The sequence below is a fragment of the Centruroides sculpturatus genome, unplaced genomic scaffold (assembly GCF_000671375.1).
Source record: "Centruroides sculpturatus isolate CEXI.00-Female unplaced genomic scaffold, Cexi_2.0 scaffold61, whole genome shotgun sequence".
Classification (NCBI taxonomy): domain Eukaryota; kingdom Metazoa; phylum Arthropoda; class Arachnida; order Scorpiones; family Buthidae; genus Centruroides; species Centruroides sculpturatus.
In genome coordinates, this window is record NW_019384572.1 from 20,286 (window position 1) to 36,148 (window position 15,863).

General features: G+C 31.3%; 1 protein-coding gene across 1 annotated transcript in view; it reads left to right on the forward strand.

The window, feature by feature from the left end:
* LOC111624233 (structural maintenance of chromosomes protein 6-like) overlaps positions 1-15,863 on the forward strand; it is a gene marked incomplete at its 5' end in the record, with an annotated part of 59,205 nt that overhangs the window by 16,959 nt on the left and 26,383 nt on the right. Inside the window, 4 exons of the mRNA XM_023367049.1 lie at positions 1,972-2,188; positions 13,440-13,610; positions 13,706-13,843; positions 14,004-14,119. Of these exons, the coding sequence (XP_023222817.1) occupies positions 1,972-2,188; positions 13,440-13,610; positions 13,706-13,843; positions 14,004-14,119 (642 nt within the window). The remainder of the gene's footprint in view (positions 1-1,971; positions 2,189-13,439; positions 13,611-13,705; positions 13,844-14,003; positions 14,120-15,863) is intronic.

The following is a 15,863-nucleotide window of genomic DNA, read 5'->3' on the forward strand; positions in this document are numbered from 1 at the left end:
TTTTTTATTTTGTACAAACAAAATAAATATATTGAAAAATATAAAAACAATAAAAAATTATACTTCAGAAGTTAATTTAGTATCAAAAACGTAAAATATTTGAGTAGCCCAAGACATAGCCAAAGATTGCAGCGTCACAGCACTGGCAAAAATTTAAATTTGCTGACTGGAATTCTTTCGGATAATCAACGCTCTACTGTATTTTAATTCATTTGGGATTTCAAGACTACTTGTACTAAATAATTTGAATATTGTAAATTAAAAGATTATAAGTTGTATTTTTTTTTTTTTTATATTGATTATTTAAGATCTTCCTATTTTAGAATTATTTTTAAGAATGATCTTATGCTCCTGAATTTATTCTCATTAAAATAACCTATTGCTAGCATTTAACCACTAGAAATTTTCATACCTAAGTATCAGTCTTATTATACACGTATCCAAAATAAATGTTTTTAATGATATGGTTTTTCCAACCAACTTTTCAAAAATATCTAATAATTTATTGGGTCATTGCAAATGAAATGGCCATTTTTTAAAATTTAACCTTGTAGTTCAACTTTTTTCCATGTGAACAGTGCTGTATGTTTGCAATTGGAAAAGCACACATATAATATGTGAATTTTAAAATGTAATCTCATTTATATTGAAAGTTACACATGTTTAGGAGTTCTTTTTCTGATGGCATAATAAAAAGAAAATTGATTATTTTGTGTAGTATGTGAAGTAAATGTGAAGGCTTATCAGAGAACAAAATGGCTAAGGTACAGACCTAGTGCTCTGGGCTTTAAATCCAGTTTAAATTTTCTCATTCAGATACATTGAAACTCTTACCTCATCATTCACTCACCCTATTATAAGCTTGTTTCTAGCCACCACGCGTTGTGGCTCAAAATGTATCTATTATAAATGTATAACACTTCCCCCATGGGAGGAATTTTTCAAAAAATCCCTTAGTGTACATTTTCTCGATGTATCCTATTAAAACGCAAAAAACACATCTGAAATAGTATAATAGAAGCCAAGTTCTTCATGGTAAGCCTTAATCCTGTCCTTCTCCCCCGCGAGGGGAATATCGAAAAATCCCTTTGTAGTGTATATTCTGTTGATATACCCTACTAAAACGCAAAAAACCACATCTAAAATAGTATAAATAGAAGCAGAGTACGTTACAGTAAGCCTTAATCTTGTCCATCTCCCCCGGGGGGAATTTCGACATGTATATTATATAAAAACACGTGCGTATTCGAATGCGGCGTTGTGTCAAAATTTCAAAGGAATCGGTAGGAACAAACGAACATTACTAGATAGAAGATGATCCCCTTTAGTTCATTTTCACAGAAAAGCATAATACCTGGCAGAAAAGCAAACTTAGGGCGTCGTACTCGTAGCGCCATCTATTGGACATAAAAGCCTTAACCTAGATTATATATTTTAATTTATATGAATGTTTAATGGAATAATATACAATAACAATCCACGTTTTAAACCTTTTTTTACGCGTGTTATGTCACAATTAAATTCCACAAGTATGCTTAAAAAAAAGGTTTTTTTGTGGATTGTTATTATTCAACGCAGTGTTAAGTTGTTGGAAGTCGTTTATCTTAGGAATAATATACAGCCTATGTCCATCCTGAGGTTCCATTCTAAATATTGGTGAAAGAATTTTTGAAATCGGATGAGTAGTTTCAGAGATTACCTGTTGCAAACAAACTTACAAACATTACCTCTTTATAATATTAGTATAGATAGAGTGAATAAATCAGAAAATAAAAACATAGAGCAAGAAACAATAATGTTTGATTATTTTCAAATTTATAAAGTAAAAGAGAATATCATTTTGATTCTGTTCTGGGCTGTAAACAAGATTACTTGGTTACTTTTTATATACTGTATATAGTTTATATTTAAATTTTAACTTTATAATAATTATGACAATGACATTTTTTTCATTTCATTTAATTATTTCAGGGAGAAAAAAGAAGAAATTGAAAATTTGCAAAATCTCCAAAAAAGTATTCAAGCAGATATTAGTAAAATATCTCAAGCGCTTAATAATTACCAGTCTGAAAACAATAAGCTCACAGTCACCATAGAGAAAATTCACAGATCCGTTGCCCAGATTAATTTGAAAATTATCGAATTGAAAAATGCAGAAGAACCGGAACCCATCGATGCTAAAGTTCTTGTAAGCATCTTGACTTAAATTTTTCTTTACATTGTAAAAATATCATATTTACTGTTGGGATCTTAGGGTGTAAAGATCTCTAATCGTGAAATTCCCATTTAATCTCTCATCACAAAGAACTACAAGTTGGTTGGTTATAATGGTCCAGACTGGACTCCGGTCACATCCTGCTTGTTCAACTGACCCAACAAAAGACACCCCCGAATCTCATGCTCAGATGTAGGTGGACTCTTGGTCATTATGTTTTTTGTACATGCAAAGCTAACAGAGACAACACTTAAAAATTTTGATGTTTTTTAATTTCACAAATAAAAATAGCTAAAATTTCTATTAAATCTAAAAAAAAAATATCATTTTTAAAAAATGATTATTTAGATTTTAAATCATATTGAATAGTTAAATTTAAGACAGTCTGAACTTCATTGTTAATGTAATGATGAAATAGAAATGATTAATAGATAATATTAGAGAAAATATAAATAAAAATTAACACTTAAAGCACTGGGATGAATATATAAAAAGGGAGCGACTCACAATAACCAATTAACCAGAGTGCAAAAGATCGATATTTGTGAACATTTTATAAAACAATTGTTTGATATTATTTAAACATTTTGGAATGCAAGCACATATTACATCCCAAATCGAATACCATTTGATAGATATACAACGATTAATGGCCAGCTTGTTTGGAATAAAAAAAGAAGCCTGAGGAAGAGCCCAGAAGGGGCTTCGAAAATGTTTGCACTCCAGTTAATTGGTTATTGTGAGTTGCTCCCTTTTTATATAAAAATTAACAAGTTGAATATGTTAATATTATTACATAATATTCAAAATAATAATTGCTGGAATAAAGATCATTACAAAGCAAGAAAAATATCAATCAATCAGTAAAGATTGATTATTTTACCAAATTTTGTCTAAGAAAATATGAACATTTACATCTATATGTATATATACACTGGTACCTTGTGCTTCAAATGACTCTAACTTCAAAACCTTAACAGTTTGAATGCTAAATTTGACAAAAATTTACTTTTGATGTTCAAATTGTGTGTTTACTAGAAAAATGTATTCAGAGTGTAATGTACTCTGTTTTGCACCCAAGTCATCTCCTACTCTCACATTACACTATGTTTTCAGTGCATTTTTGCTTGTTTTATTTTTGATTTGTATAGTTATATATTGTGAGAAACCAAGGGTATAGGTGTGATACCTATATCACTTACTGGCGCATGATCGTGAGATCAGCTCTCTAACTTTTTATAGGAGGGCAAGAAAATGTTTAAAAATGATCTAGAGGGTGAATTCTAGATCTTGTCAGGTCCCGACACCAGTTAATCTCATTTATATCCCGCGGATTAACACGCGAGTAGGGTCTGATTCAGGAAACAATCCAGAGACATGCCTTAAACAGTAAAGTAGTAAAATTTAATAAATCTAAAAATAACAATATTCTGCAGAAAGGGAATTAGATAAACAATCAAATCAAACGATCAAGACGACGAATAAATTGCTCAAACGTGTCAAGAGAGAAATATATTCTTAACCTATACGTTTACGACAGAGAGAGCTCACAATTCCTTAAATAACCTACAACCTGTTAAATGGCTTTGTCGTCTTCTTATCGGTGAAGGTCCTTCATTGATAACTTAGGATTAACTTGATAGAAGAAGACTATGGCGTTGGTCTGCTGGCATATGTGTGGAGTCCTTTCCACTCTCCGATCTACGGACGAACTCTTAAGGGCGTTGGCCTTAGAGAGCAAATGAGTGGAGTCTGGTCACTCTCGGATCTGCCAACAAACTCCTCGAATTCGGCTGAACTTTGATTATATCTTCGGATTTATGACCAATCCTCATATTAGGATTCTTCCACGTGGACAGATGGGAAGGGGGAGAAATGAGGGGTAAACAGTTCCCATTGAAGCGAGATTTTTAACAGATAAGAGAAAACAGAGGATGCTCATACTTCCGTCAAAGGAAGTAACTCTCTTATCTGCTTTCCCATGCTAGAAAAACGTTATTTTCCCATCAAAATGAAAGAATAATTTTCTGTAAAGGGTTTACTTTAATTTTAAATTATTTTAGACCCGGGGCTATTTGGATCTCACAATATATATATAATGTATTATTCCATTTTGTGACTGTGTTCATTAACTGAAGCAATTTTTCCAATAGAAATTAATGCAAATACAATTTATCCATTCTAGCCTCTGGAATTTTTGTAATTTTATTTGTAAAATGGGTTTTATTTGATGAAAATATAGGAAAACATAGTATCTATCATTACAGCAACAAATATGTTAACTTTATTTAATAAAATAGCTCTATGCATACCTTCATTTGTTGTAGTTAATGGCAGAGAAGTGGAGATATACGGAGCTTAATGCTTGGAAGGGAAATCCTCTTCATAAAAATATCAGGTAACATTAGCACTGCATCAGATTCTTTGAGTTGCGGTCTCTTTTGTTGGGGAACAAGAAAGTGGTCTAAAGTTGATTGTATTACTCTTTTAATCAAAATTGTCATTTATTAAATTAATGGCCCTATTAGCCACAACTTTGTTAAGACAGTACTTCTAGATAAATTCTTGCACATTATCCCATTTTCTGCAAATTTCTTTGATCTCAGCTCTGGTGATTTATTCTGTAACCTTCTCTTCCTCTGATGAATGCTCTTGTAAGACTTACGTGTTCTTTCTGCAAGGCAACCAGCTCTTCTATGGTTAGTTCATTTTAATGGTCTTTCATCAACTCCTCCATGTCTGCATCATTGATCTCTAATCCCAAACTCTAGCCAATGGACACAATTTCATGAACTATGTCTGGAGAGCTCTCTGCTTCAAATTCCTCAAAGTTTTGCTCTGGGACGAAAGTTGGCCAAAGCTTCCTCCAGGCCAATTGCAAAATGCTGTGAGAGACCTTCACTCTAGGCTTTGTCAATAAGGTTGATACAATACAGGATGTTAAAATGCACCTTCCAAAAAGTCTAAGGGTTAAGTCAGTGTCATTGGTGTACAGCTTTTTAAAATTAGAAATCACTTGCTGATCCATTGGCTGCAGTAATGGAGTTTCATTGGTGGAAGGAATTTGACCTTGATGAAGTCATGCTCACTATCCAAGTCTTCTTCCAAACTTGGTGGATGTGCTGGGGCATTATCCATTAAGAGAAGACATCTAAGAGGAAGATCCATTTGCTGAAGATAATTTTTGATAGTTGGAGTAAACACTTCTGGAGCCAATCCATGAATAAGGTCTGAGTTACCCATGCCTTGCTGTTTACCTTCCATTGTTCAGGCAGTTTTGACTTTATCACATTATTGTTCTTAAAGGTGAGGGGATTTTCAGCATTGTAGACTAAAAGTGGCTTGATTTTGAGGTCACCATTTGCATTAGTGCAAAATAAAAGGGTGAGCCTATCCTTCATGGGCTTGTGTTTGGGTAGTGCTTTCTCTTCTTGGGTTATCTACATTCATCTAGGCATTTTTTCCAGAAAAGACCAGTCTTGTTGCAATCAAACACTTGATTTGAGACATATCCTTCACTTTTTACAAAAACTGCAAATTCATCCACAATGCTTTTGCTGCTTTTTCATCTGAATTTGAAGCTTCCCCATGCGTTATGACACTGTGAATGCCACTTCTTGACGAAACCTATCAAACCACCCTCGGCTCGCATTAAAGTCCTGCTCATCTGCAGTTGTACTGGATGTCTGGGTCAACAAGTCACTATGTAAATTTTTATTCTTTTCACAAATTATAGCTTCATTAACACTGTCTCTAGCAAGTTGCTTCTTTTGATCCATATTAGCAGCAGTTTTTCAACTATATCTAAAACTTTAGATTCTAGTTTTGATATCACATTCACTCCTTTAGCCACTTTGGCAGCCTTAAATGCTTCTTTGTTTTTAATAATTTGTAGAGATTATTATATTCTTTAGCAATGTCAGAAACACGAATGCCATTCTTGTGTTTTGCAATAATTTCTTTCTTTAATGCTATGCTAAAACATTTTCTTTTGCCACTATCACTTTTCTCTTTCTTGGGTGCCATATTAATTAAATATAAATCACAAAACTGAAAAGTTTGGCACGAACACTCAGAAAAGCAACATTTACCTCATGCACGCCTAACAGCAACTAAACATTTGACACAAAAAACCATTACATTTGTTATCCAAGACAAAATTTTTGCAAAATAAAGGTTTATTAACTGAGGTTCCACTGTATGACAATTTAGAGTTTAGGAGCATCTTCCTCATACATATTACAAATTTCTTTTTACTCATAAATTAAAACACCTTAATTTGTTGCTGAGAAATCTATTTTAAAAACAAACGTTTTCAACCTGATTAACAGGCCATCCTCAGGTCTAAAAAAACGAAAATGGAACAGATACGTTCCATGTATAGAATATAAATATTTAAATCAAAATTTAATGTTTCTTTTTACTGTTTGTATGGCATTATATGCTTTATGAGTTTCAGAAAGCATATAATATTCAGAAAACATATTCAGCATCCAATATGCTTTTCATCCATTTCAAATTTATTTTATTTAAATAAAGTGTGAAGTAAACAGTTTAAAATAAGCTTCTAAACAAAGGATTCAGTCTCACATTAGCAAGAATGTGCTGAATTTCAAATTATTATAATTAAATCACACAACTATGTAAAGTAGTAAAGGTTGTTAAAAATATGCAAAAACTTTGTTTGATTCAATATAACCTCTACTTATTAATAATGATATTCAAGAAGTGTATGGAAGCAACAAAGTCTGAGAAGGTTGTTATATTGGTGATTGAGATGAAAAAAAGAACTTATCATGAAGCATGAGAGAGGTGGTGCATGTGGTAAATCTGGTGGCCATGTTTAAGATGACAAAGTCAACAGTGTAAAACTGGTAAATGCAGGATTCTGATGCACCTGGAAAATCAGGGAATTTGACAAAAATTGTCAAAAAGTCAAGGAATTTGCCTCCTTGGCTGCCTTGTTAATTTTTTTTACTCATAATAAGGTAGACCAAGTGTAGCCATCTGCAGGCAGCAAGAGGTAATGTGGTATATATGCAAAGTAATGCAACTTATGAAAAGGCATGCAGAATATTTTCAGGACCCAAAATTTTCCCAAAAATTATTGCACACAAAATAAAACCATAATTTATGAACTGATTAATAATTATTATTACATAGTTTGGAAAATTCAAATTAAATCATACATATGAGTAAGTAGGTCTACCATATATTTTTCCATGCAACACTAAACTGATAAGTTAACAAATATTTTAGATTAAAAGAATGCTTTAATTTAAACATGTTTTCATCATCATAGGCTAGCTTATACAATTATAAATATTGATGCAATATATTGATTAATAGAAATAAAATTGAATTCAGTGCCATAAATGATTATTTTTATTTTTAGCACAGACAGTAATTAATGGACTTTTTGACATTCAAAAATACAAAATTTATTTATGAGGATGACCTCAGAATAAATTTTTAAAGGCTCAAAAATCTTCAGGATTGAACACATTTTGAATATATTCTATAACATTTAAATATCAATCAATCAAATATATTTATTTATAATAAGGAGTCCTTGTTACAGGGGGTAATGATTTAGATATAAACAATACAAATAATAAGTAAATATAAATTAGTTATTTATATAAAAAATAATTAATTAAACACAATTTATTTCTTATGTTGATTATTCAAATCATTAATAATTTGGTTAAAGAAATTTACAATTTTATACATATCTATTTTCGTTAAATTGCCCAGTTTAATTCTATAATCAAATTCGTTATTTGAAGAAAATATTCTCAGTGTCTGAAATCTTTGATGATATTTTTTCAATGCAGTACAGTCTCTAATTATATGAAATGCAGAAAAGTTGTTGGAATCACACCAATAACATGATTTAGTAAAATCTATATAATTATTATTCACAATTAAGGAGAATCGATTTAGTCTCAGTTGTAGTAATAAACGTTTAATATTTAAATTTGTATTCATTGTAATAATGTTCGATTGAGTGGGAAAACTTAGGATATGCAAATACCAGGGATGATATGTTGAATTGAGTAGAGAATTTTGATCACTAATCATCGATTGTGAAATCGCTGAATCCATCATCATAGTNTTAATTATAAGGAAATCGTCTCGTAATTTGACCTGAATATTTCGTTTTTTTAATTCGATATAGTAAGGTAATAAAGCTTTTCTTCTTTTCCGAGAATTAATAACCAGATCTACTGACATGTTTAAGTTTTGCCATGGTCCCAATGAATTGTTTTGTTTACGCTTATTAAAGGTGATCAGTATCTCATTTCTCAGTTGATCAGATTTTAAAATTAAACATTTAATATTAATCTTGGAATTAGGAATATTACGGATTAATTTGATTTCTTCATTCATTTTGCATGGAATATTGAGTGAATTATTTAAAAACCTTAATATTTCTTCTTCACTTCTATCATTGAAAATTTTTGAGTAATCATATATTATTAGATTATTATTATTTAATTTGTTTTGCATGGAGTCAAATTTAAATTGTAGAAGTTCATTCTGAGTTTTTAATTTTTTAAGTTCCGATTCGATTATATCGTTTCTATCTTTAATAGTTTGAATTTGTCCAGTAAAGTCACTGATTTCATTATGAATGGTGGTAATTTCTTTGTGAATTAAAGCAAATTGACTTTCTATTTTTTCATTACTAGTCGTTATCAGATCAACTATCTTCGTCCATAGAAGTGAGGTTGAAGTGTCCGATATTTCCATATTTGAAATTGCGGTTGAAGGATTCAAAGTAGAATTTTCACTAACCTGGATAGTTGGTTCTGCTCTTCTTTGTTGAGTATATTCGGTAATTAAGTTGATTTCACCTTCAGCTGGTTTAGTGTTGAATGACGATTGCGTTGTTCGGTTTGTTGGAGGTCTTCCTCTTTTGGGTGGCGTTTTCTGAAGAGGGCCTGGATTCGGTTCAATTCCGGACATTAGTAGTAGTAATTGGGTTAATTTTAAATTAATCATTGTAGAAATAAACTCCAAAAAACACAAAAGACAAAATATTCCTCAGTAAAACGAAGTGTTAACAAAAACGCACCAATCTCCCTGACGAATGGAGCGCCCCCCTGATAACATTTAAATATTGTGTTTGAAATGAGAATTATTTAAATATATAAAATTGAATAAATTGAAAATACAAATAAACATGTACAACACTGACAAAGATATACAGAATGAAATAAATAAATAAAAATAAAAGTAAAAAATAAAATAAAATAACGTAAATAAATGCATAAATGAAGTACTTTTTTTAATCTTTGGTAAACATTTTATGGTTTATGCACGAATTCTTGATACTGTGCTTATATACACAGTGCACCAAATAACAAATGAGACAACCAGCATTACATCCAAACTAAGAAGTTTATTTCAATTTTGCAGTTACATGGATTCAAAATAATTCCCTTGCACCTCCACACAATGTTTACATCGATCATACAAGTTGTTGAAAGAACGCTGGAAGTCCTGATTGTGTACCTCCTTCAGTCTGTTGGTCACAGTATGTTTGATATCCTCAATGTCACTGAAACATTACTCTTTTAAAGCACATTTAATTTTCGGAAATAGAAAGAAGTCTGCAAGTGCCAAATCAGGCAAATAGGGTGGGTGTTCGAGCACACAGATCTGTTTTGATGCTAAAAACTGTTTCATGGGTAGTGCACAGAGACCCAGTGTATTGTCATGCAGAAGAACCCAACTGTTGCTTTGGAACAGTTGGGTTCTTTTGCATGTGAGCAAAGAGACATTTGTATGACTCCTAAGTAGTACTGTCCGGTCACTGTTGTGCCCTCAGGGAGAAATTCACAATGGATCACTCCAGAAGCATCAAAAAAAAACCAATCACCATTGTCTTGATGCATGATTTCTGCAACCTGAGTTTCTTCTGCCTCAGTGACAATGTTCCATGCCATTCCATACTCTGACGTTTTGTCTCCATGTCGAACTGAAAACACCAACTTTCATCTCCAGTTACAATTCGTTTCAACAGATTAGGAACCTCGTCAACTGTGGAATGAAACTGGTGCAACATGCAGCTCAGTGCTCTCTCTTCTCTTCTGTCAATGAATATGGCACAAACTGGGAACTAATCTTTCTCTAAAATGGATCTGGCTGTTTCCTTACCAACACCAATTTTCACTGCAAGCATTCTGGTGGTAATTCGTCTATCACTGGCAAGAATTTCCTTGGCTTTTTCCACATTTTCATCCGCCTGAGTAGACACAGGACGTCCAACGCGTTGTTCATCTTCTGAGGATTCTCTTCCATTCTTAAATGCTGAAAACACTTGTGCACAACTAAGACAACCATCCCCATAAACAAGTAGCATGTTTTTGTAAACTTCTGATGCTGTTTTTGCTAATATATGGTAAAATTTTATCACAGCTCTTTGATCCATGATGCTATGTTTGACCGCCACTACTTGCACAACTTTACTTTTATGGCTGCTATGCATGCACTGGCTGAGTCATCGACATGATCAAAGCGTCTGCATGTTCAGCACAATCTAGCCAGTGAAATGGTAACCACATTTGGCACATTTCTTGAAAGTATTCATGGAAAAAAATCAGTCTCATTACTTATTTGGCGTGCTGTGTATGTATATTTTTCAAGAGTTTTACCTGCTTGCTGATCCCCTATTGTTTTTAAAGCTTAGCTTCATTGAAGTTTGGTGTATTTTCTGGTACAGTGGCCATTATAGCTAGGGCAGTTGTAGTTTTTACCTTTACATGTGTCATATTGATGTTCTTTAAGTCTTGTAGGGAGATTTCTAGAAGTTATCCTATGTATTTGCTTGTTTTGTTTTCCAGACCTAGATTGACCAATATCTTGTATACCCCAGTAATATAAAATGGCAGCATTTAAGGCCCTTATCAAAAGAGCATATACCTACACTACAAACATAATGGACACTGTTAAAGAGTTGAACAGAATCAAAAGCATCGCAGCTGCGCATGGGTACAGCCATACCAAGGTTGATTATTTAATTAACACATACAACAACCCAGATCTTGCAGGAAACCTAAACACCCTCTGTCCATGATCATGATCGCTCCTGTAACATATAATAAATTATATAATATAGGTTTTTCTATAGATGATAACACCTATAGAAAAACCATCAGATTGAGCAGCAGAAGAATCACATATAAGCACGACAAAACTATTTACAGCTGCTTATGTAATGACAAAGACCCAATAGATCCTGACATGGCCCCTTAGGTATATGAGATACTGGTCAATCTAGGTCTTGAAAACAAAACAAGCAAATACATAGGATACACTTCTAGAAATCTTCCTACAAGACTTAAAGAGCATCAATATGGCATATGTAAAGGAAAAAACCACAACTGCCCTAGCTATAATGGCCACTGTGCCAGAAAATACACCAAATTTCAAAGAAGCTAAGCTTTTAGAAACAATAGGAGATCAGCAAGCAGGTAAAATGCTTGAAAAATATACATATATAAGCACAGTATCAAGAATTCATGCATAAACCATAAAGATGCTGCTTGCTTATCGGCAGCTTAGAAGTACCTTCTCAATGCAGTGAACAATGATACCAAAGACTAAAACAAATATTCCATTTATGCATTTATTTACTTTATTTTATATTTTACTTTTATTTATTTCATTCTGTATACCTTCATCAGTGTTGTATGTTTATTTGTATTTTCAATTTATTCAATTTTATATATTTAAATAATTCTCGTTTAGAACACAATATTTAAATGTTAAAAAATATATATAGGTAAATGTCTCTTCAATCCGAACAAAATTTCGGTAGACTTTCTCACAGCTCTACGGGTTAAAAATCTCCTTTATTGTTTTTCACAGATGCATTTCGGGCAAGTTTAATTTTCCTGCCCCTCTTCAGTGCTACAAAACAAATTCATATTGAATTTACACAAAACAACTTTTGAGTAGAAAATGCTTACAAGACATAAAAAGACATTTTAGTATGTTCTTCTCTTAAAAAGCATCTTAAATAGTTTATGTCGTGCTCCAACATTTCTACATTTTTAGTAAGGGTTACTAACCTGTTTTTTGTTTCCATTTTATTCCAAAAATTTCTTGTTGAATTTTCTAATGGTAGCTGTATTACGTATTATAATACGTAATACAGCTACCATTAGAAAATTCAACATAAAAATGTAGAAATGTTGGAGCACGACATAAACTATTTAAGATGCTTTTTAAGAGAAGAACATACTAAAATGTCTTTTTATGTCTTGTAAGCATTTTCTACTCAAAAGTTGTTTTGTGTAAATTCAATATGAATTTGTTTTGTAGCACTGAAGAGGGGCAGGAAAATTAAACTTGCCCGAAATGCATCTGTGAAAAACAATAAAGGAGATTTTTAACACGTAGAGCTGTGAGAAAGTCTACCGAAATTTTGTTCGGATTGAAGAGACATTTACCTATATAATACGTAATACAGCTACCATTAGAAAATTCAACAACAAATTAAAAAATATATTCAAAATGTGTTTGATCCTAAAGATGGCCAAAAACATTTGATGAATTAAAATAATTGCTGGAATAGGTTTTTTGTTTTTAAATTTGTTTACAATAATCCAATTCAAGATCAATATATGAGATTATTTTGATTTATTTACACTGTGATAGTTTTATCTTTATCCTTTGATATTACAGAAATGTCTAACATAATTATTAAAGATTTTTCTTAAAAAATTATAAATTGCTGCATGGAAATTATTTAAATGTTTAAAAAATATATTGTGTGATTCATTTTAATATTATAACATTAAATGCAATTTGAAAGTGAAAATGACAACCAGATTAATTTCAGTTGGTGACTGTTCTTATCTTAACATTTGAAAAATTTATTGTATTTATGGTTTATATCAGTTAATGAGACATTCAAAGCAAAAATAATTATGGTAACATTTAAATATAAAAAAAGAGTATCTAAATATCAACATTGGAAATTGTTGGGTGATGTAGATTGTAAATCAGTCATACATTCAGGAACTTTATATAGAAAATTCTGTAATAATTTTTATAAGTTTTTAACTACATTGCAACATGATAAAGTAAGAAAATTTAACAAAAGAATTCATTTAGTATCATAAAAAATATACTTCCAAGATGACAACATAATAAAAAATATCAGAATATGCTAATTTATTTTTATTTTTTAATGTTTAATTTTTCTTAGGAAGAAGAGTTGGAAATGATGTATTCTCAAATAATAGACATGAAGCAGAAAGAAGAAATTCTTACAGAAGAATTCAGAAAAGCCGAAATCAGGGTTAAAAAAGCCAATGATGAATATAACAATAAAGATAATGCTCTTCATCATCTGTTAAATAACATTGAACCTTTAAAGGTAAAGAAATAATGTATCGTTTAACTTATTGTATTGTGAATTTTTTGGTTGCCAGATTTGAACTCTGCAAATAAAATAATTTATATTTAAAACAGGATTCCCTTCGAAATATACAGAGTCATGTTGAACAGGCAAAACTAAACAAGCAACATTATGAAAAGAAACTGAAAGAACATGAACGAGTCATTGCTGATTTAGATAAAGAATATCAAGCTTCGAAAGCCGTTTATGAAGTCAATATTAATTTATAACTTAAAATATTTTAATCTTATCATAAAAAGTCATTAAATCATAAATTAGTTATTTTTAAAAACTACTTTTGGCATTTTGAAACTTAATCATAATGTATTTAATTTCAAATTTTAGAAATAATTAAATGCATATTTTTTATAGGGAGACATTTCTAAGGCAGAAAAGATTAGTCCAAAAATTCAGACAAGAAGAATGCCATATGACATCGAAATGGAAATAAATCAAATCGAAAAACAACTGAGATTAGAAGAAGAAAAGTTAGTGACTATTTTCTTTTAGAGATGTTTATCATTTTAATCTACTAATCAGTCTAAAAATATATAAAATTAATTTATCCCATTTAATTAAGATGTTCATTTTATCTTATGAGTTAGAAGAAAAGAGATCGTAAGAGGTACAATGCAAAAGGAAAACATGTATGCATGATAACCAATTAAAACAAATTTAATTTCATGATAGAAATAAATATTTACAAGTTATTTACGGATTTCCGCTCTTTTTACAATTCCAATTATCTTCTGTGTTCGCAACATAACAGTGATTCAGGTAGTTGGATCCCGTCACAACTACTAACCCTACAATAGTACTTATCTAACAATCATGTGCTAGTCTTAATCTAAAATCTAATGTAAGATGGATAAACAAATATTCTAAACCCGATATATAACATAACTAAACACCAATCATATGCCGTAAGATGGATAGATTGAAGGGGAAGTAAGAAGAATTGATAGGACAGTGGGGTACCCAATTTCTCGGAGAATAATTCTCTGTAGTTCCTTGTTTCAACTTCCAAGTCTTGTAGGTTTCCTTCTCTCATGAATTGGCTTTTTTCTGAGGGTTCATCTCCAGGTCTATCTATCTGATTTGGTTCTTGATCTGTTCTCTCAGGCTCTCTTCCACAGTGCTTGACGATTTCACACTCACAAGCCTTGCTGTTATACGTCCATCTCCTCTCGTGTCTGGCCAAGAATGTCCACCCAAATTCAGATTTTTTCCTCCAGCCTTTCATAGCCTATTGGTTACACCCTACCTCTTGGTGGGGAAGGGGTGAGTCAAAATTCTCGGAAGTTCAAAAACAATGGAACAAAGGAGAATGTAAAGAAGAATAGGTTTTAAGAAGTAGAATTATAAACTAACATTAAAATTATACAAAAATAAGATGGCCTACAGTCACAAGATAATACAGGGTGTTTATAATTAAAGTTCCACTTTAAAATGGCCATAAAATGAAAACTACTAGACAGAATGTTATCAAACTTGGTAATAGTGTACAGGACGTCATGGGATTTTATTTCCTGCAAAAAAAGTTCAAAAACTCACCACCAACAAGAAATGGTGCTGTCTGCAATATTGTTAAACAAAAAAAAGACATGAAGACATCATTGAAAATGTTTTTAATTGTTTCTGAAATGTGTTACAAAGCATGTTTAATGTGGCATCCACCATTTTCTTAAAGCAAGTTAAATTCTTCCTGATATGCTAAGAGCTACTGTTGAGAACACACTAATGCGATTTAATTTGCTTATCAAAAATGGTGGACACCACATTGAACATGCTCTGTAACACGTTTTAAAATCGATTAAAACATTTTCAATGATGTCTTCATGTCTTTTTTTGTTTAACAATATTGCAGATAGCGCCATTTCCCATTGGTGTTTAGTTTTTGAACGTTTTTGCGGGAAATAAAATCCCATGACGTCCTGTACACTATTACCAAGTTTGGTAACATTTTGTCCAGTAGTTTTCATTTTATGGCCATTTCAAAGTGGAACTTTAATTATAAGTACTCTGTATATTATATGAAAAAGTTTGCTTAAATGTTATAATTTGAAAAAGTTTAAACAAGAGATTTAAAATTGTATTTCAATTTATGTTCATTTGGTCAATAGTATCAATAATTTATTGATCTAATTTGCATTTTATATCTTGTTGTAATATTTTTATTCCACATACCATTTTGGATTTGAATAGCTATTTGTACACCATTTTATAAAAATC